The following is a 21,354-nucleotide window of genomic DNA, read 5'->3' as shown; positions in this document are numbered from 1 at the left end:
AACGTGACCTCTACAAAGCCACAGAGTGGCGGCAGCGAGGGCGGCTCGCTGCTTGTGGTCAGTCATGTTTAACAGAACGCAGTAGCACCGAGGTGTCCAAGAAACACTTCATGGAGGGAAACGCAGCGTTTGAGACATTTATCTGCTTTTCATGAAGTCAGCAGGTACCATTAAAGCTTCAGCATGTCAACGCTTTAACTGGACTCGCTCTTCTGTTAAATTTAAAGGATTTTAAAAGCCAGTAAGAGCACTGATATGATCACACTGAAGCTGCCAGTACTGAAACATGAACAGCTTTGTGCCAAAAGTGAGAGCATACAGTATTTCATTCTCTTCAGGCTGGAAAAATCCTCAGAGATTCAGAGGAAAGTCTGATACATGGCTGTAAAACACGAGCTGATGTATTGTCCTTGTGTGGATGCTGTTGTGGTTAATATCAGCCAAAATAAAGGCGCTGCTGAAGACGGGACTTCATGATTGAAACTGAAACACGGTTCCATAAAGCCTTAATTAACCCTGTACACGCCACTCTGTAGAAACATGCGAGTGTATTTTATTATGATGTGATCTATGAATGTTTTTGTTCATCTTTCTAAACATTAAACGTGTGCAATCTTTGTTTGGAAAGCATCTATATCATTCATTTTATGGGTTTCTTTGAAGAGATTTGTCTTCAGGAGGTGCAGAGAGTAACAGACAATCCAGCAACCTTCCTTATTCTTTACAAAATACTCAAAGTTTGGTAACAGCAGTAAATCGTAGCAACAACAAGTCATGAAACCAGAGTGTCTGACTAAATGCTCTTCTTCCCTCCTTTACTTACGATGAAAAATGGACCAATTACAGCTGCCAGTTTACAAGCTCCTCTGCCATTGTTGGAAAGCCCCTTAAACCATTCATACCAAAGTCTGGATGTAACGTTTGAGCTCCAGGCTGTTACGTGACGATGTTTACACGAGCAGAGATGAAAGCGTGTGCCGAGGCCGTACACGCCCTCGCTCTGTTCATCTGACCTCAGGTCAGCAGGACAAGTTCCACATTTATGTGCCATCGCTGGAGTTGAATTTATTTCGACAGCACAAGGCACACAGGGACACTGAAGCCTGTCCTTATAAGGCTTTGAACAGCTGGGAATGTGATCCCTGGTAGTAAAGGGGTGAGTTCAGGAGTGTCCCTATACAAATCACTTTACTAACAACATCCTCTGTGGATGTGCTCAGTAAAGCTAGTACTCAACTTTAGTGGGACAAAGCTCTCCACTCTCCGAGACAAAACTGCTTCTTCCATCAGTCTGTAAACATGCTCATTTCTGCTGTTTGCATCGAACATTTTAACATTAATGTCTGTAGGAACTGACTTAGTGTTGGAGCCTGCCTCAAGTGGCCATTAGAGGAACTGCAGTTTGAAGAACAGCTCAGGTCCAGAGAGCTGAAAGCTGAGTTAATAAGCTGACTAATATTGGACGAGTTAAAGCTGATATGTTGAAGTGAAGATGAAAAATAAGGCGTCATTCACTTCACGAACCTCAATAAAGTTCAGTGAGTACACAGTTTGATCGTTTTTCTTCTCCAGTCTTCTTTTTCTGCCATCATCCTGCTCATGGATGGTCCTACATTACTTCATCCCTTTCTTCTGGTCACGACTTCAGCCTCGAGAACAGTAAACTGACATTTCCCTCCTCTGCTGAGGCAACATTCACTTCTTTGGAAAGTAGAAATGAGGTTTGTGCACATGTGCAGTTTCAAGATAGCTGAGATTCATAAAAAAAACCCCAAACATGTCAGGCATAGTATAAAGAATATTTATGCACTTTCCTTCCCTGAATTCAGTTTTATCCATCTGGCTCCAGCTGTATAATCTCTGAGATGTTTCTATTAGTCAGAGCATCTTTATTTCGCGTCTTTTCGCGTCTTCCTGTCAGAGCTACAGCTACTGGCTGGCCCGTTAATCGATTTCTCTGCAGTTACTTGGCACAGATCGTCCGATGATGGCTTGTTTATTCGCTTATGCAAACGTTGTTTGGGCCCGTCAGGGGCAGCGGTGCTATAAACCCTTAAGGTATCTGCAATAAATCTGACGTTTTCATGGATCTCTGCTGTTAAACACATCTGAAGAAAGATTTCAGGGATGCTTCCAGTGCTGAGCAAGTTGGTTGGTAAAGCGCTGAGAGGGGAAAAGGATTAGTGGAGTCTAAGCGTGGTGATGTGGCCGACGTCTTTTACTGACAACAGCTCAGTAAATCTGGTTCAGCAACAGCTGCGCTCAGGCTAAAGCACAATTTTAAATCAACTCCTTTCTCTGACAAGCTTTTAAATCTTAAAGTTTCTTCAGTTCAGCTGGTTTTAATTGCTGCTGCTGGAGAGATCTAAAAGCCATTGTGTTGTCCATGTGTCCACCACACAGTAGAGCAGCGTAGCCCCGAGCTAAAATTGACCTCTGACCGCTTCAAAGACGAAAAATTTCCCCTCAAGATCCAGTTCTGCATGTTTTAAGGGTTTTATCACACTAAGCACATGTGGGACTCTGACTCGGTGAATCTGCATTTTAAAAGACATTATTTTTATGCCTTCTGTTAAAGAAAAGCTGACTTAAAAGTCCAGGATACAGTCCACTTGTATCCCAGCACCAAACAACTTTTCAACAGAGGTTAAAGGTCACCATACAATCATGATAAAGTTGTGGCACACTCATTATCACCCTTACCATGATCAACTGATTCATTCTAATTAACTCTAATTCTAATTAAAGACTTTTTTGTCTTGGTTTGGGTAAATAGTGCAGTTCGATCACATGAACATCAGTAACCAATAGGAGTGCTCTCTCCATGCTCTCAGGCAGCACCGTGTCCGGTCGAGGCGCCTTCCCTTTTTCCCTTTTGTTTTCTTTGCCAGATCAAAGCCATGAGCTCCTTCTGTTTCTGCTTCGTTTGTCAATTGTTTTTCTTCATGTAAATTTCCACAGAGCATGATGGGAAAAAAAATCTCAAAAGGAATCTGACCGTAGCATTGCAAGCAGTGGCCCTGCATGATCGCTGGCCTCCCCAAAAACCAAACTCTGACTCATCTTTAGATCTGAGACGGTGCCAGACTCCAGTCTTTCCAAACTGGCTCCAGTGTGCTGCAGGCATGAGAAGCATCCTGAAGTCAAGCTGTGTTTTCGCCATGTCTGAGCTCCAATTACTGATCACACAAGAAGAGCTTAGCACCGGCACTGTGGTGATGGGAAACCTTTATATTTCATCAAAATTCTGAGACTTGCACCAATGACAGGTGAGGTAAAGACATCTCAACTTTGTGGCAAGTTGAAGACTCACCAAATACCATAAAGGAATGGCATTTGTGTCAACCGCACATTGATATTACAATACAGAACTTGACAAATAGAAACTTACTTGCTATACTAGCTTTGCCAACCACTTATTCTCCAATTCAGATATAAAAAAAAGAAGAAAAACTAATCTATATCCTATTTATTCAGTTTTTACCACATGTTCTTTTTCAATGAACCCCAAGCCTTTTGCACAGCTCCCAGAATGTGAGCATCATCACCGGACGTCAACAGCCCTCAGCCTGAGTGTCAGGAGAAGTTGGCTAATGCTGTCATGGTCCTAAGTACGCTAAAGAGGCACTTAGAAACAAACCTTCCAAGAAACTTGACCTCCTGCAACTCTGAAACACAGTCAAACTGAGTAAAAGTATCTGATAATGCAAAGGACCCAGATTTCTATGCAGATGTGATGCTAATCCAAAGATTCTTCATCAGCGTTATCAAGATAAGAAAAGAGCAGACACCCTTTTTGCAGATACAAATAAAGTTTTGTCTTAAAATGTTTGGCTTTCTCTTCTGTGTGCTTTGGCTACAAAAAGCCTTTAAATGTGAAGATTCTGGAATAACTTGTCTGTCAGACTGTAAATCCAGCACACAAGCAAACCCATCTGCAGATGCAACTAATTATGATGCTCTGGGTTTTGCCTCATATCTCAGGACACAGCTTCACATCTGCAGATCAGCCCTTTTTTGTGTTTTGCATTCATTTTTCATATTGCCTGATGAAGGCACTTTTCTTGAGTCCGTGCCACCCCATCCGTTAGCATATCACAGCTTTTTCACATCATCAGTTCACTTTCACACAACACGATGCCAAGGTTAACATCGTGAGATCCGCCTCTATCTGACAGGTGCTGGCGCTCTGGTCCGGCTGAAGACAAAAAGGATGGGTAGCGTTTACAGTGTTTTCTGCTTTTCGCATCAGTTAAATCCTTTGATACATCTCCCTCTGAAAATCCCTGCCATCTGGCAAGTGCAAAAACAGCCTGGGTTTCCCTTCTTTTTTTCCCTTGCATGCAAAGAGTTATTCATTTATAAATATACATTGTTTGCATATTACAGAAATAAAATGGGTCTGATACACTCCCACAGCTCTCCAGGCCACCATTTGGACACTCTGAAATGAAGAATCTACTTTTTTTTGTTTAAAGCAGAAATCTGTGTGGTGAAATGGTGACCTCCTGAACTCCAAAATAGCCAGGTCACTATTTTTTTTTTTTTTAAGTTTCCTGTTACAACTTTCTGACCTTTGCATTCACATCCGTTAAATCATTAGGCTGGTTCCTGTGTGTGAGGATGCAGATTTGGCATGGAATCTATAGAAGTCTGCTCCAAAACTGCAACTTTTTTCTTTTTTCTCTATGACAAAAAGAAAAAGGAGGAGAAAAAGGCATTTCTCAGTATTATCAGATGTAGTGAAGATCATCTACAGACTAAAATCAACCACACACTCCACTGTTAGTACAGTTCAGAGCGAGAGGCCTTAAAGCCTTCCTGCTGACACTCTTATCCCACCCTGGGAGGTAAAACCGCAGAGCTGCGGTCGGCTACCAGAAGAGGTAAAACCGAGCGCTGCCTCCTTAAACTCCTCGTGGTCCCGCCTCCCTGCTGGCACTCTTCAGCTGCACTGATGTAATTGTTTAATAGAAATAGCAGTGACCCAGTATTTTCCAGTCGAGCGTCCCAGCAGCGACTGCAGTGCGCTTTTAAAGATCTCCCCTTCTAAGAGGAGCTTATGGATGAAACTCATGAAACTTTAAGATATTGTTGAAAGGACTGTCCACACCGCTTCTCCCAGCAGTGCTTCCTGTAAATGTGTTGCTATCAGCACCACGGCTCAGACCTAATCTAGAGCATGAAACACAGTAGCTCTGAGTGGAAACTGTCTTTAAAGCCCAACGACACACTAAGAAAATCTCTTACATCAGGTTCGAACTGCTGAAGTGTGATGCTGATGACAAATCTGTCTTCGTTGGTGGGCCTGAAAGTAAAAGGGTAAGCCGAGCTGCAGTAATCGGCTGAGAATCCAGGAAGACAAAAGTTGTCCAGCTCTCTCAGACTCTGCCTCATCCTCATCACTGTCTGCACAATCCTTTCTTTGTATTGTTTAGTTTATGCTCTCAACAGTTGCAAAGCGTATTTCATCTTATTATAATTCAGTCACTAACACGCATGTTGTGGCTTGGGAGTAAGGCCATGATGATGAGAGGAAAAATAAAGAGGCTTCTGCTGCATTCAGGTAAAGCTTTTTGGGGTGTTTCTTTTGGCATCTTGTCCATGCCCTGCGTTTGCCCTGTGTTTCATAACGTGAAGGTGGTGGTGTTTGCTTTAAATTTTCAGATGCGGTGCGTGTCTGTGTAAAGTTTGTTGGGAGCATGTGCTTTGTTCTTTGTTCTGTTTGTGATTTTAAACTGCCTCCTCGTGTGCAAGTGTAGACATCCACTGATTAGGATGAGCCAGAAGGAAAAGAGAGCCAGACAATCCAGCCGGACTGGCTTTTGTCTCGCGGGATTCTCAGACCAGATGTGCCAGATCAGTCGATTACGTCATGATTATTCTGCGGTGAAAATTTGCAGATACAGATATATCTAAAAATGCTGTACATAAAAGGCATTGTAGTCACCACAGAAGGCTGAACCTCACGATATTAACAAATACAGCTGGTGGCATTTCTTATCAACTCTCTTACAGTTATACAACAGTTATACACCAGTACAAAACTGACAATGATCAACCAAAAACCAACATTTTCTGAGCAGTGTTACAAGTGTATGTATGTATCGTACATGTGCTGGCACATCAATCATCCGGTTACTGCATTTTTTTCTTTTCATCTACAACCTACGTATTTAATCTACTCTCTCTTCTCTGATTGGCTGTCAAAGTTCATCTACACACAATCAAACATGCTCTCTCCTCCACCACCACCGAGATTTTTCCTTGGTTGTTGTTTGAAACGTTCTTTACAAGTTATTGGTTGAGCTAGAATTCACCTGCAGTCCTGTTATTTCAGTAATGAGTAAGTTCAGAAGCCCAAATCCAACAGCCTGCTGAGTGGTTGGATGCTCGATTGTCCAGGAAAGGAAGTCTGAGAAAGTTCTTTCTGTTTACACGTATGTAGCATTTTCAGTGGGAGAAAGCAGCCCGTTCTCACTCCCGAGGCGTAACATGTCGACGTTTTGTCACGTCCCGCGGCGTTCCTGAGGAACGCGAAAGGAGACCTTCGGCGTTCTTATGGTACGCGGCGAATCCAGTGCAATGACGCTCCCGCGGTAATAGACGTTCCAGCCCTGTATTCCAGCCCTAAACCTAACCTTATCCCTAGCCCTGACCATAACCTTATTCCTGATCTTAACCAGGACTATAATGATGTTAAATAGCGTGTTTCTGAGTGATTTGAAGAAAAAGAGCGAACATGTGTAGATGGAGTCCAGACGGTTCTCATATTTCCTCTTTTTTCCGAGGTCGTCATTTAGGAACGTGGTGGGTAGCCGAAAACGTAATATGTTGACGATTTGTCACCTAGCGTAAAATGTTACGCTTTGGGAGTGAGAACGTGTTGGAGAAAGATGACTTCTCCCATTTCATTGACTAATTGATGGACATTTTTCTGAGCCAGCACATTTTGTTAGCTTTTGAGGAGTTGTCTTTTTAATGTTTAGCTTGAGGCAAAAGCAGTGTGTGTAACTCAAACTGCAAAAAAACATAATCTCAAAGATGAAAATAACAGTTACTTAAGAGCCACAGGAGAAGATCCTCATGAATGATCTCATTTGTTTTCAAAGGAGTTTTAAAGATTGAATAGCAAACCATCCCACATACAAAGCTACATCATACCTCCACCTAATCAGACCTGCTCAGCTCATGTCAGGCTGTCTATTGATCATTTTATAACATCCAGGAGATGCAGATGGCAACCATGTTTGAAGTGCGTGTAATCACAAGCAGTTGCTGCTCTGCGTTTTACAACCTGCAGAGGACCATCTGTTCATGTGAGCCAACATAACTCCTCAGGAACACGTCTGCAGTTTGCATGTGAGGTGCTCTGGCTGTAATATACAGCATATTTGGAATCTTAGGCATGTGCGGGTTCTGTATGACCTCGAGAAGTCCAGCGAGATCAAAGAGGAGCGCTTCGATTCATGTGTCAAGCCTCAGTCAAGCCACGGACCAAAAAAAGTTACATAACTCAAACATTAAAGACAATCTTGGCTTCATTCTCCTCAATTTAAATATGCAATATGTTAGAATTCACATGTGGACAGTCTCCACTGAAAGATTAATGACTTCTGCTTACCTTGTGGAAGCTTCCATGGAAGATCTTCTTCACTTCCCTCGTGTCAAATGTGACTCTCTGTAGCTCGCCGCTTTCGTCTTTGTTGTAGAATGAAACGGTCTGGCTGGATGCTGAGCAGGGACAGAAGAATAAATTACATTAGAATTAAGTTGTAGGAATACTCAGGTTCAGTCTCAAAAGAAATCTGCTCGAGCTTTTCAACTGGACTCATCAAGAAACAGTCATTCACACTCACGTTCATTTCTATACAAATGACACCCCATTTTATGTATCTATGAAAACAGATGACACATCACTACAGGCATGTCTTAAAGACACAAAGGCCTGGATTACCTGTAATTTTCCACTTTTAAACTCAGACAAAACTGAACTTTTTTCGTGTTTGTCCCAAAAATCTGTCTGTCTAACCAGATATTTTAACTCAGTTGCCACCGCTCAAATCTCTGAAGCACGTCTAATCAGATACATTACTGATAGCTTCCAGTTCCACTTCTTTTTGACCAGGATGTGTAATTCAACTCTCATCTTGATCAGATCTCTTGGATTTGATCTTGGTCGACATTTTTTCATCTGTGTAATATTGCCAAAATTAGAAACATCCTCTCTCAGACTGATGCTGCAAAACTATTCCTTGTATGCACTTCTAGGCTGGACTGCTGTAATTCCTTATCATCTAGATGTCCTTAAAGCAACTGTGCTGCTTTCAGCCCATTGGGAGCACCAGGGAATTCCTGCAGTCCTAAGAATTTTAGCCTGCCATGAATTTTAGAAGCAACATTATAAAAGTTAGAATGAATGTAGATGGACCACTCAGTCATCATAACTGTCACAATCTCCTACAGGCGATATATTAATGATACAAAAAAACACTGATCCTGTCTGAAACGCTGTAGCTTATTTTTAACTTTGGTGTGTGTGTCAGTTATTTCAAAGACTTGATTTACCCTCTAGTGTAAGCCAGTTGTTTTGACGAGTACAACTCTGTCTGTTAGTATGAGTTTTTAAGGGTGTAGCCTTAGCAGACCTTGAAAAGTTGGGGGCAGAATGGCTCCTGGCTCTGCTGTTTCAGTTCATTCATTATTTAACCTGAAATATGTGCTAACCTCTTCATATTTTTTTATTATTATGATGGATTAGGTTTAACGAAGCCAGATAAGGAAATATATCCTAGATATGTTGAACTTGCTGTTTTAGTACAGGGCAGTTAAAGTGAATATAGTCTGTTTCTTACAGAGTTAGCACAGCTTCATTAGTGACAAAATACTTTACCTGAACCTGCCAAACACAACAACTGACACGACTTTCATATGTTTGAGTTTCTGTGAAGCTGTCAAGAGAAAGTTCTCTCAGCACAAACACTGGAAACAGGAAGACCAACTTTCGCTTTGTTGGTGCTTTGTTGTGCAACTTTGTGCCAGAAGGTTTCTCTCATGATGTCAAACCTTTAATCATGCACAGTTATAATTCATTGTAATAACTCAAGAATACAAATGTTTGTCACTGGTGGATTTTTGTTGAAATCCTGCTGACAGACAGAAACACAGGCTTTACGAGAGCCAGCTGAGCTGCTCGATGACACAACAGTTGTGCGGCAAAGGGAGTCTGCGATCAGCTCAGACCAAAGCAGCCAGAGGGCACGGCCAGCTCATTACATTACAAACTCTTCCCTGTCAGCAATCAGATATGACGCAGTGAGGCACAGCTGCTCCACATCACACATTTCCTTGCTGCTTTTCTCTGTTTTCACACAGGCAGCACAGGATAAGAACAGAGTGCGATACTTACGGTCAAGGGTGACGCCGGTCTCTGGTTTGTGATCTTTGCTCGACACCTGCCAGATGTCGAAGGCCTCCTTGGGCGTGTCAGGCAGGAGGCGGAACATCATGATGATGGTGTAGGCATGGGGAAGACCAAGAGGGTGGATGTCTCTGAAAAAGGAAGAAAAAACACAAAACAGCGCGTTAGATTTGAGAATGTCCGGACAGAGCGAGGACAGGTTAAACACAGCTTAAACCTTAAACAGAAGTCTGGCCTTGGGCTCAAGGATATAAGGAACAGCTTCACAGAGGCTGGAAAGTAACACGCTAGATTACATGATTTTAAACACAAGGATTGTTTTTAATACTTTGCAGTCAGTGACTGCCTGAGGTATAAAACCCATGAACATCAGAAAATGCTGCGTTTCCTCCCTCAAGATTCACGCCCAGGCCTTTACTGCATCTGCCTTCAGTTGCTGCTTGTTTGTCGGTCTCTCTGCATTCAATTTTGTCTTCAGTAACCAAAAGCTGCTCTATTAGGTTGCGATCAGGTTACTTATTTTTCCAGTTATTTTGGAGCCTATTTTAGAGTGAGGAACTATCTAAAACCTACTGAATAAAAACAATCTGTATTTCAATCACATCTTTGTTCTTAGATTAAACATCCACTAACACAAACAATGTGCTATTTCCAAGTAATTATAGACACAACTTAAAAATAACATGTTATCTGTTAGCAGTGATTTTAATAATTTTCCATCCACTGGCTCTTCTTCCTCTCCTTTTCACATCGCTGCAGGATGTTTCTCATTTGTCCCTGTGATGTCACTACACATTTTGTTAAGCCAGTTTTGGTAAACAGTCAAAACCCAAGCTGTTTTCCATCTCGCTGCTGTTGCATGTGATATTCTAGGTATGGGACGCCAGTGCTGGGTGGTGGCCAGTTTTAACAGTCTAGTTTGCGGTTGCGTCTGCACTCAGTGGCCTGATGGAAGCTCAGTGTGAAACAGCTTCAGAAAGAACTGAAAAGCCGTTTTATGGGCAGTCTGCTCTCCGTCATGACCTGCAGCTCAGTCTGACCCCACAGCTGGGCTCAAACAGTTTGAATGCAGCTGGTTACTTTCGTCCCGTTGGAGACGAGAACAACATGGAAGCATTTAAAAGACAGCAAACCTGGAGAAACTCTGGGAAGCTCCAGCAGAAACTGGTAACTTAATCAGGCCATGTCACAGAAAACCTCGGAAACTCGCATTTTTGAAAGAAAAGATTCAGTTTAAAATGCACATTAAAAACTCAAACACATTCTGACCAGTCAGCACTGGTATGAACACTGCTGATCCCAGCACTGCACAGACAGAGCCGTAGACTATGAAGGACGTTCAATACACTAGTTTCACAAAACCTCAAACTTCAGTCAGATATAACAAGTATTCTGATGGTTGTTATCAGCTTCCTTGTTAAGCTGGGCTTTCTACTTCAGGCTCCAGGTGTGTCTTCACAATCCGAGTGATCCACTGAGGCAGTCCCAAGCCATCCAAGAGGTACAGTATAATCTCTCCAGCGTATCCTGGATCTGCCCCAGGACCTTTTTCTGGTGGGATAGGTTTGAAATCCCTAACCTAGGAGGCACCAGTATCAACAGGTAAATGGACAGCTTTGCTTTGCACTCAGCTCTCCCTCTCCACCACAATACATTGATTAACACATCAACACAGACGCTGCTTCAGTCCGTCTGTCAACCTCCCAACCCACTCTGCTGTCACTCGTCAACAAGACCCCAAGATATTTAAACAACTACTCATCCCTGACCTAGAGTGGGAACTCCATCTTCAGAGGTGCGGATTTTCATCCCAGCTGCTTCACACTTGGCTGCAAACCACCCTATTTCATCACCTAATGAGGCCAAAAGCACAACATCATCTGTGAAGACCAGAGTCCAGATTCCGATGAAAGCGGAAACCTTCTGCCATCTGTCTTTTTTTGTGGCAAAGAGCAGGGCTGGCAGAGACCAACTCTCACTGGGAACGGGTCTGACTTATTACCAGCAAAGCGAACTAAGCTCTCACTACAGTTGTACACGGACAAATGGCTCATAGCCATAGGTCGGTCACCCCATACTCCCGAAGTGCCCACCACAGGATGCCCTGACAGATGTGGTCGAATGCCTTCTCCAAGTCCACAAAACACATGCAAACTAGTTGGGCAAACTCCCACAAACTCTCACACAATTTTGAGAAGATAGAAAGCTGGTCCAACGTTTCACAACCAGGACGAAAACCATTGATCCTCCTGAATCTGAGGTTTAACTAACAGGCTGACTGTCCTCTCCAGCATCGTGGTATAGACCTCAAAGGCTATACCACGGTGCTTTCAAAGTCTATGAAATAGAGCTCAAAGTTAAAAGAGAAGGTGCTCAAATAAAAATGAGTGACAAAACCTTAAGAGGTTTTAGACTGTAAAGAGCAAAGGTAAATGAGGAGTAATGTGAAACATTTGGGTGCATATAAGCCTGTGACCCGTGAGACTCACGTAGTAGGCTGAGTCAGGAAGGCGTTCTTATGAAGTCTGTATGCTGTGTAGCTGTTGAAGGAGCCGGGTTCCATGGAGACGCCTTTGATGTAACTGTAGGTCTTCTCCGTCAGGTTGAATGCCTCCAGCATCCTGAAGCCTGAAACAACCAATCAGGAGCTTGCCTTTAACTGCAAGTTCATCCAGACGAACAGTGAATAAGTCATGAATTTCTCTAAAGTTTGTATTTACCAGGTGAAGTAAATCCATTCACAAAAATTAAGGGGCACGCTGTGGACAAAAACACACAGAAATTAATTCACTGAAACACATGTTAAAGCAACGTTTGTCTTTTTTGTTCTAAACTAACAGGAAGTTGCAGTTTCGCAGATGAAGGTGATCAGGTTTTCTTTGATGGTGTTGAAAGCGTCAAAGTCGTCCACAACGAAAACGTGTCTCTCGCTGGGTTTGCTGCCAATCTGCTGCAGCTCGATGAAATCCATGTCAGCAACACCGATGGCAAAGACGCTGTAACCTGAGGACGGCACAAACCAAGGCAGTCAGAACACAAACAGACTCTTGGCTTATCGGCTTCATTTATTCTTCCAGTAAGAGTCTAAACAGGTAATAATACCCAAAAATGGATACAAAATATTATTGAAAATTCTATCCAGCACAGTTTCATTAATTCTGATGAGAACCAGCTGCTTCTGTTTGGTCTGTAAACAGTCCGTTTACAGCTGTTTGTAACAGAGCTCATCTGGGACACACTCGCATGGAGATACACGTTTGTGTGACATCTACCTGCGTGTTGGAGCCTGGCGGCGTTCTTCTTCACCTCATCCTGAGAGCGTCCGTCAGTGATGGCTACCACCACCTTGGGGACATTTCTCCTCATCCCGTTTTCAAGAGAGAAGGCCTTCTCATAAGTGTGTTTCAGCGCCTCTCCTGCTCAGAGGAAAACTGTGTCAGATCAGCAGATTCTTGTTTGGATCTGTACCTGTGGCCTGTAGCATGAGATCAAACCTGTTTTGGTGTTTCCTCCTCGGTAACGAATGTAAGAAGGCGCGGCCATGGCGAGGCCTTTGTCCTTGTAAGCTTTCAGCTTGAACTCTGTCTTAGCGTTGTCGCTGTACTGCACAAATGACACCTGGGTGGAAAATAATGAGAAAATTAGGGACTTATCATCCTTTCTGTCACATCAACCCTCCTTCACTGCATCCATGAACTTCCTTGGTGGTGTTCCACATTAAACTTCCTGTGTCCAGTACATCCATTATCCCCTCTCTGCAAACGTCCAAATATCTCAGCTCCGTCTCTTTGACTTGCTGGTTCAATAAAGTTTAACAGGCACATTTTGGAGACAAACTCGAGATTAAGCCTCTTCTGTGAGAATGTTTTTTACTGGTGGGAGAAACCAAAGCTCCAGAACAAGACACCCTACCAGGGTTTGAACTCAGGACCTTCTTCCTGTGAAGCAACTGTGTAACCCTCTGAGCTACTATTGCTCCTTTTAACAATATGAGCTGTGATATTTTCTTGTTACTCAACATTTCTCAATACAGTAGTAGTCTTATACATATTTGCAAAAATGTCATGTAGGAAAATAATCAAATTGATTTGCAGGAGTTTGTTTTCTTGTTTAGGTTTGATTAAAAGTCTAAATGTATAGCCTTGGTCAGACAGCAGTACCATCGCTCACAGTAAGAAGGTCTTGGGTTCAAATCCAGCAGATGTCCTTCCCATGCCTGTGTGGGTTCTCTTCGGGTACTCCACAGTCCACGAACATGAATGTTAGGTTAACATGTGATTCTAAATTGATAGCAGGTGTGAACGTGATTGTGAATAGTTGTGTGTCTCTGTGTTGACCCTGTGACAGTCTCCTAATCTGTCCAGGGTGTACGCTCGGCCTCTCACCCTTTGACAGCTGGGGTAGGCTCTGGCTCCAGATAAGCATAGATGGATGGATGGGTGGAATCTATGGCATCTATGGCAACTATACATCACTGCACAATCTACAGCATGGGTGGGGAACTCCAGGCCTCACGGGCCGAGTCCTGCAGGTTTAAGATATCACCCTGGGTCAACACACCTAAATTAAATGACTAGTTCATTACCAAGTCCCTGGAGAACTTCAAGGCATGTTGAGGAGGTAACATAGCCATTTGAATCAGCTGTGTTGGATCAAGGACACATCTAAAACCTGCAGGACACCGGCCCTTGAGGCCTGGAGATTCCCCCACCCCTGATCTACAGCATAGCCCAGTGTGCACTTTCCCCCAAAAAGTGGTCAAAGTGCAAAGACTGAGTTTGGTCTGACTGGGAGTGACATGAATTATAAACTTCATGGACTGAAACTGTGCATCTAGCTTGCTCACAGTGCTAAAGCAATGAGAAGTATTGGTCCAATGTCGATGTGTCATTTGTGTCGACTTGATTTTGAAGTCTTTCCTGTCTCACTAAAAGTAACTGTTCAACACTTATGAGCTACAAGATCGACCCGATCAGCCGACTTTCACTCGTGATGGGAGAGCAATGCAGACACTTCAGCGCACAGCATTACGCAGCACAGCAACGGGGGAATAAGGACTTTCAAACAAGCTTAAGATGGCCTTTATGTATAAAAACACGGAATAACTTGAAGGGGACTCAGAGAACACATCCAGTTAAGGGGTTCATTTTGAAATTCCTACAGAAAGCTGTCTGTATCCAGAATTTAACGGGCTCCTCCTGTTTCACTTCCCCACAAACTTTTATAAAATCTCATTTTTGCATAATCTTTTTGACAGACAAAGAAATGACTCAAGAAATTAAAAAGTAAATGGGCCAGTGAGGGAAAAAACTGGCCCTCCAACAAAATTATTTGGCCACCAGACATTGGCTCGAGTTTGACTTTGTTGTTCAGATAAGAACTTACACATGCTTTTTTCCCCCTCCCACAAATGCATCGCAGACAGACATTTGGCTACAGCATCATTATACAACACAGAACATACATGTTTCTAATATCCGCTTGCTTCTCTAAAGAAAATATGCACATGCACTGCTGTCTCCCCTCGCACAGTCATACACTGACCAATTCAATACATCTACCAGTATTTAAATCAGTGGAGCAGCTTACAAATCAGTCTTCTCTCATAACCATCTTTTATGGATTAAGAAACTAGTATTTTTGGTAAGAGAATGAAAATCCGCTTTATTGTGCAGCAAACAAAATGTTTTCTCATCCAGATGGGCCAAGTAGTCTTTGAGGACTGTCAGAAGAAACTGCCTTAAGGGATGTCAAACAAGCTAATAATATAAACCTAATGGATTTACTTATTTAGTGAAACAGATGCTTGGCTCTGTGGCTAAAATATAATACAAATAGAAGCAAAATAATCCCAACGAATACTATCTTAGACTCAAGGATTGTTCATTTTATCCTGATTGGGGATATGAGCCATTATAGCATCCCGGGATGATTTTAAAGAAGACGAGGTTTGTGTCAGTGTGAAATAATTAAGACAGCTACAGAGGTTTTGGACCACATCGGGCTTTTAATCATATTTTTATACGATGCTGTCACACTTGTCAGCATGAATGTACCTTTAAATCCAGAGCTCCCTCTCTCTGGAACAGGCTTATATATAATCACCGATTCTTTAAATGCCTGCAAAACTCGGTCGGAAAAAATTCTGCATCGCCAAGAAAGCTTTTATAGCCTTTATTTCATTTGCATCTCCCTCCTTCTTGTTTTGTCTTGTTGTCGGCTGTTAGTGATTACACTTGATTGAATTCTCGTATTAGGGCGGATGTTTTATAAGACCCCTGGCCTCCTGTTGAGGTGAAGTTCTTTTATCATGAGGTTTCCATTGTGAAAATAAAAACAAAACCACCACTGGATGATGCTGGGGTACGGAAGTGTAATGCATTCACTCGAGAGAAAAAAAAGGTTTCTGAATTAATGAGACATGCAGAGCTCAGCTTCATTCACGGCATTGCCTCCCCCAGCTCAGTTTAAGCCATTTTTATTTGGGTCTGGGTTTCAAGCACTGTCACATACTTGCTTGTTCAGCTGCTACTCAGTGCAGATGAGAACTTCTGGCAGGATTTGGGGGGATTTCATTAATTATTTAATTATTTTCTTGGAATCTGATCAGAAAAATAAGCAGATTTCTTTTGTATTTTATGAAAAGTTTTTGAGTGTCTCCTCTAAATGATCTTAACTTAAAGACTTTTTAGCATCACCATCTCCATGAGACATGCTAATTTACATGTAGCTAAGACACCTTCATGCACTGCTAGTTAGATGCTAACTGCATTTCATTGGCTTGGTACGTGTTCTCTGTGTTCTCTGGTTCTAAGAGTATTTAAAAGTAGAATAGGAGGCAGAGCCTTTAGCTTTCAGGCCCCTCTTCTGTTGAACCAGCTCCCAGTTTGGATTCAGGAGACAGACACTATCTCTACTTTTATAATTAGGCTTCAAACTTTCCTTTTTGCAAAAGCATATAGTTAGGGCTGGATCACGTGACTCTGAATCCTCCCTTAGCCATGCTGCTATAAGCTCAGACTGCGGGGAGGACTTCCTGTGACACACTGAGCGTTTCTTTTTTACTCCTCGTCTCTCTATTTTCTCCTTTTCTGCCTTTTCACCCCTCAACTGTCAACCGCTCGGAGTAGATGGCTGCTCTGACTACTGCAAATGGTGCAGTAGTGGTTGATGTGAGGGAGCTACCTGAGTGGAGGTGCAGTAGGTAGAGCATGTTATAGCCTGCGCTGGCCTTGCATGGCCCATTTGACTTCACAAAGATTTTGCACTTTTTATTGCAGGGTCTCACTATATAAATCACTGTGAGGTAACTGTTGTATAAATAACACAGAACTGCACCGGGTGCACTACTCCTCCTTGTCAGAGGGAATAACTGTCAGTGTTTTCAGCACAAACCTGCATCCCTGAGGGTCCGATGACATCAAAAGCGGCAATCATGTCGGAGACAAAGTGCACCACCTTGGTGAAGCTCTCCTCGCCGATACTCCACGAGCCGTCGATGAGGAACACCACATCTGCTTTGGCGCCTTTGCAGACTGAGGCAAAAAAAAAAAAAAAAAGAGTCACTGAGTCCACAGGCCAGTTGTTGCATCATAACATGGCATAATTAGCAAGCTGGAGCACATTAAAAAAAGTCAGCTGATAGTGTGCAACAAAACAAAACGCCTGAGACAAATGCCGTGATAGAAACGTTCGCGATAATTATGGGTCCCACCAATAAAAAAAACAAACAAACTGGCAAAATAAAACCGGGAACATTTGGTCTGCATAAGGACCAAGCTCTCCCTAATGCGTTCCTCTCACATGAAAACGAATTGGGCGAAAAGTTTTAAAGAATCTTGGCCTCATGTGATGCACCCCTCTTTATCTTCTCCGCCTGCTCTGAGCTCTATAAACAACTTTCACACAGCACCAAAGGACACAAACAAATTCTCTGGACTGCACTCGCTTTCTTTTTCAACACCTGAGCTGTTGGTTCTTAACGGGCGCGCTCCCCCGCGGGGCCCACATGTGGTGGCCATTAATCCACCGCTAGTCCGAGTTGGATCCAGGAGGACTCTGCGTTCACAAAGTCACCGTCAAGGATTTTCCAAATACGGCCGAGCTTGAATGAAAGGACTTGATCCGTTCAGTCCTGGGAGAGTTTCTTGGGGAAATATTGGGAGATGATTCACATAGAATTGGCCCAGTGAGAAGCCGACAGATGAAAGCCTTATTAACCCAAGCTAAACTCTGATTTTGTAACTTTTGCTGTCAAAATTCATTATTATTTGTATTTTTTATATTGTTTTATTAGGAAAAAAAGGCAAAGACTCTGGAGACAGATTCCAAAATGCACCTTTAGTCTCCAAACATCTGAGATTGCAAAGCAGCGCGCAGGCCTAATGAAACAGCAGTCAGCAGAAGCAGTGAGACTGGGGGAAAACAGGATTTACTAGAAATGTTTGACATGTAAAGCAACAGTTAACAGCTGCTGGTGTTTGCTAAGACAGTCACTGAAAAAAAGCTGCTTCTTCTGAGCATGCCCAGTTGAGAGGAGACCCAAAAACAGGCTGGAGAGACATCCCATCTACCTGGAACACCAAGCAGCTAAAAGGGTGTGCTGAAACTGAAGTTCCACTAATGGCCACTTGAGGTAGACTACAAAAGTCCTTAGAGAAAAGGAGAAAAAAAAACACGTACACAACCTGAAAAATTTCGACCTCTATGATGTCTGTATGCAGGGTGAGTTTTTATAAAGATTTTCACAATCAAGAATCAGCATTAAATTAAAGATTAAAGAACTTTAACCGTTGGGTCACAAATGTTTACCAATGAGAAAGAAATCACGGTGGTAGCCACAATGTGAAAATTGAACCTTCAAACAAGTCGTTGGCCACATATTGTGGGCTGCAATATGTCTCATCAACCAAAACACAAGAATGCATTTCAGATTCAACTCGCCTTCAGTTGGATTATGGATTATGGATGTCATTAGAGGCTTACCTGCCCATCCAGGGGGGATGGTGGGTGGAGCTGTTGGAGTAGGCGGGGTTGTTGGGTCTGGAGTTGGCTCCTGCACTGTGAGAGACAAAACAAAACAAAACAAAACAAAAAACACACAAAAAAAAAAATGTTATCAACATATTTGTAATAAATACAGAATCGGTGTAAACACGGCGCGTGATGAAGTCATTGTTTTGGAGCCACACTGCGAGATGATGCAATTCGCAGTTGGAATCGTGCTTCATGTCTCAGACACCATGACTCAGAATCAGAATCAGAATCAGAATGGGTTTATTGCCAGATGTTGAGGTTTACAACATTAGGAAATTGCTGCGGTGCTTCAGTGCAGACAATAAGAATTAAAGTGCTATGTAGAAAGAAAGATATGTGCATGAGATATACATGAGATATATACATGAGAATAAGAATTATGAGTGCTACGTAGAAAGATATATACATGAGTGCAGGTGGTGATCAGTGTCAAACATATATACATGAGAATAAGAATTATGAGTGCTACGTAGAAAGATATATACATGAGTGCAGGTGGTGATCAGTGCCAGACATGAAATGATGCAGTGACACAGCGTAGGGTCATGTGTTAGTGGCGGGGACAGTCATGTGGTTATTGTTCATGTGTCCAACAGCAGAGGGGAAGAAACTGTTCTTGTGGCGAGAGGTTCTGGTGCGAATGGACCGGAGCCTCCTGCCTGAGGGGAGCAGGTCAAACAGACTGTGTCCAGGGTGAGAAGGGTCAGCTGAGATCCGGGCTGCACGCCGCAGTGTCCTGGAGGTGTACAGGTCCTGCAGAGATGGGAGTCTGCAGCCAATCACCTTCTCAGCAGAGCGCACAACACGCTGCAGTCTCTGTTTGTCCCTGATAGTGGCTCCAGCGTACCACACGGTGATGGAGGAGGTGAGGATGGACTCGATGATTGCAGTGTAGAACTGCATCATCGTCCGTGTTGGCAGGTTGAATTTCTTCAGCTGCCTCAGGAAGTACATCCTCTGCTGGGCTTTCTTGATGACGGAGGTGATGGTGGGCTCCCACTTCAGGTCCTGGGTGATGGTGGTACCCAGGAAGCGGAATGAGTCCACAGAGGTGATGGGGGTGTCAGTCAGGATGATGGGGGGGAGTGGGGCTGTGTGCTTCCTGAAGTCCACAATAATCTCCACTGTCTTCTGGGCATTCAGCACCAGGTTGTTGTGGCTGCACCAAGACACCAGACGTTCAACCTCCCTCCTGTAGGCAGACTCATCCCCGTCAGAGATGAGCCCAATGACGGTGGTGTCATCTGCGAACTTGATTAGCTTGACAGACTGGTGGGTGGAGGTGCAGCAGTTGGTGTACAGGGAGAAGAGCAGAGGAGAAAGAACACAGCCCTGAGGGGAGCCGGTGCTGATGGTCCGGGAGTCCGAGACATTCTTCCCCAGCCTCACATGCTGCTTCCTGTCCGTCAGGAAGTCAGTGATCCACCGGCAGATGGGATCAGGCACATTCATCTGGGAAAGCTTGCCTCGGAGATGGTCTGGAAGGATGGTGTTGAAGGCAGAGCTGAAGTCCACAAACAGGATCCTGGCGTAGGTTCCTGGGGAGTCCAGATGCTGCAGGATGAAGTGTAGGGCCATGTTGATGGCGTCGTCTACAGACCTGTTGGCTCTATATGCAAACTGCAGGGGGTCCAGGAGGGGGGCCGTGAGGGTCTTGAGATGGGAGAGAACTAGGCGCTCAAATGACTTCATGACCACAGATGTCAGAGCCACGGGTCTGTAGTCATTTAGTCCAGTGATCCTAGGTTTCTTGGGGACAGGGATTATGGTAGAGGACTTGAAGCAGGCAGGCACATGACATGCCTGCAGTGAGGAGTTGAAGATGCCAGAAAACACTGGGGCCAGCTCGTTTGCACAGTGTCTGAGGGTGGCAGGAGACACACCGTCTGGGCCGGGAGCTTTCCGAGCATTCAGACTCCTAAACTGCTTCCTCACATCTGCTTCATGAATATGAAGAGTTGTGGTCGGAGGAGGTGGTGTGAAATCCTCTTTTGTGTGGGGTGAGGGGGCGGGTGTTGCAGGTGAACAGTTTGAAGGTGGTGATGGCTCTATGGAGGGGGGAGAGGTGGGGGAATGAGTGTCCAAAGTGCCTCTATTGTTGGGGTCGTTGGAGGTGTGAAGGCTGCCTGATGGCTCGTCAAAACGACAGTAGAAGTCGTTAAGGGTGTTGGCTAAGAGCAAGTCATCAGTGGAGTGGGGGGTTTTAGGCTTGTAGTTTGTGATATTCCTAAAACCTTTCCACACAGAGGCCGAGTCATTCTCTGAGATCTGCTGCTGCATCTTCTCAGAGTGCTGATGTTTGGCAATGTCCACTTCCTTAGTGAACCTGTACTTGGCCTCTCTGTAGCAGTCCCTGTCTCCGCTTCTGAACGCCTTACTCTTTTCCAGCCACAGCCACAGACTGCACTGTGAGTGGGCGTGTCGGAGCCACGCAGCTGTTACTACGATCGTGTTCTCTTTGGAAAGATGGGCTGATCCACTTGGGACGTGTTTTTATGTGTTTTTCCGTCAGTGATGCAGATGCTGTTGGTTTGTACTAAGAATACATGAAGGACAGATTAATGCGAGTTTAAACTCGTTTTTATTTATATTCCCTTCAACATAAGATGACATCTTAAACAGGTTGGATTACTTTGAAAACCTTTGAGCTGTCTGCCTGGCACAAAGGATTTTTCCAGCCAATCATGTAACGACTGCCACATGCAGCACTGCATGCAGTACTTTACATTCTTCTTTACATTCAGTGTTTATATTTGTTAAATATTTTTGTTGCATTTTATAAATAAGTTAAAACATCAATATAAAAAACTTGAGACAGCTGAAGTGGACAATGTCACTCGCAGGACATTTGGACCACAAAGTATTTTATCACTATTTAAAGAACTGATGAAATTATA

The 21,354-nt window shown here is 43.5% G+C and overlaps 1 protein-coding gene across 4 annotated transcripts in view; it reads right to left on the bottom strand.

Moving 5' to 3' along the window:
• Positions 1-21,354, bottom strand: part of col12a1b (collagen, type XII, alpha 1b) — a 151,801-nt gene that overhangs the window by 23,236 nt on the left and 107,211 nt on the right. For all 4 annotated transcript variants that reach the window (XM_085247752.1, XM_085247749.1, XM_085247750.1 and 1 more), the window contains 9 exons: positions 18,407-18,481; positions 16,817-16,956; positions 12,916-13,039; positions 12,694-12,837; positions 12,260-12,424; positions 12,142-12,180; positions 11,911-12,049; positions 9,410-9,552; positions 7,625-7,734 (listed from right to left, as the gene is read on the bottom strand). In XM_085247752.1, the coding sequence (XP_085103878.1) occupies positions 7,625-7,734; positions 9,410-9,552; positions 11,911-12,049; positions 12,142-12,180; positions 12,260-12,424; positions 12,694-12,837; positions 12,916-13,039; positions 16,817-16,956; positions 18,407-18,481 (1,079 nt within the window). The remainder of the gene's footprint in view (positions 1-7,624; positions 7,735-9,409; positions 9,553-11,910; positions 12,050-12,141; positions 12,181-12,259; positions 12,425-12,693; positions 12,838-12,915; positions 13,040-16,816; positions 16,957-18,406; positions 18,482-21,354) is intronic.

Source organism: Mchenga conophoros, linkage group LG15 (assembly GCF_057382185.1).
Source record: "Mchenga conophoros isolate Kocher_MC1m ecotype Shallow Benthic linkage group LG15, M_conophoros_male_GT1.1, whole genome shotgun sequence".
In the NCBI taxonomy this organism is placed as follows: domain Eukaryota; kingdom Metazoa; phylum Chordata; class Actinopteri; order Cichliformes; family Cichlidae; genus Mchenga; species Mchenga conophoros.
The sequence above is the reverse complement of the archived record's forward strand: the minus strand, read 5'-3'. Positions and strand labels throughout refer to the sequence as shown.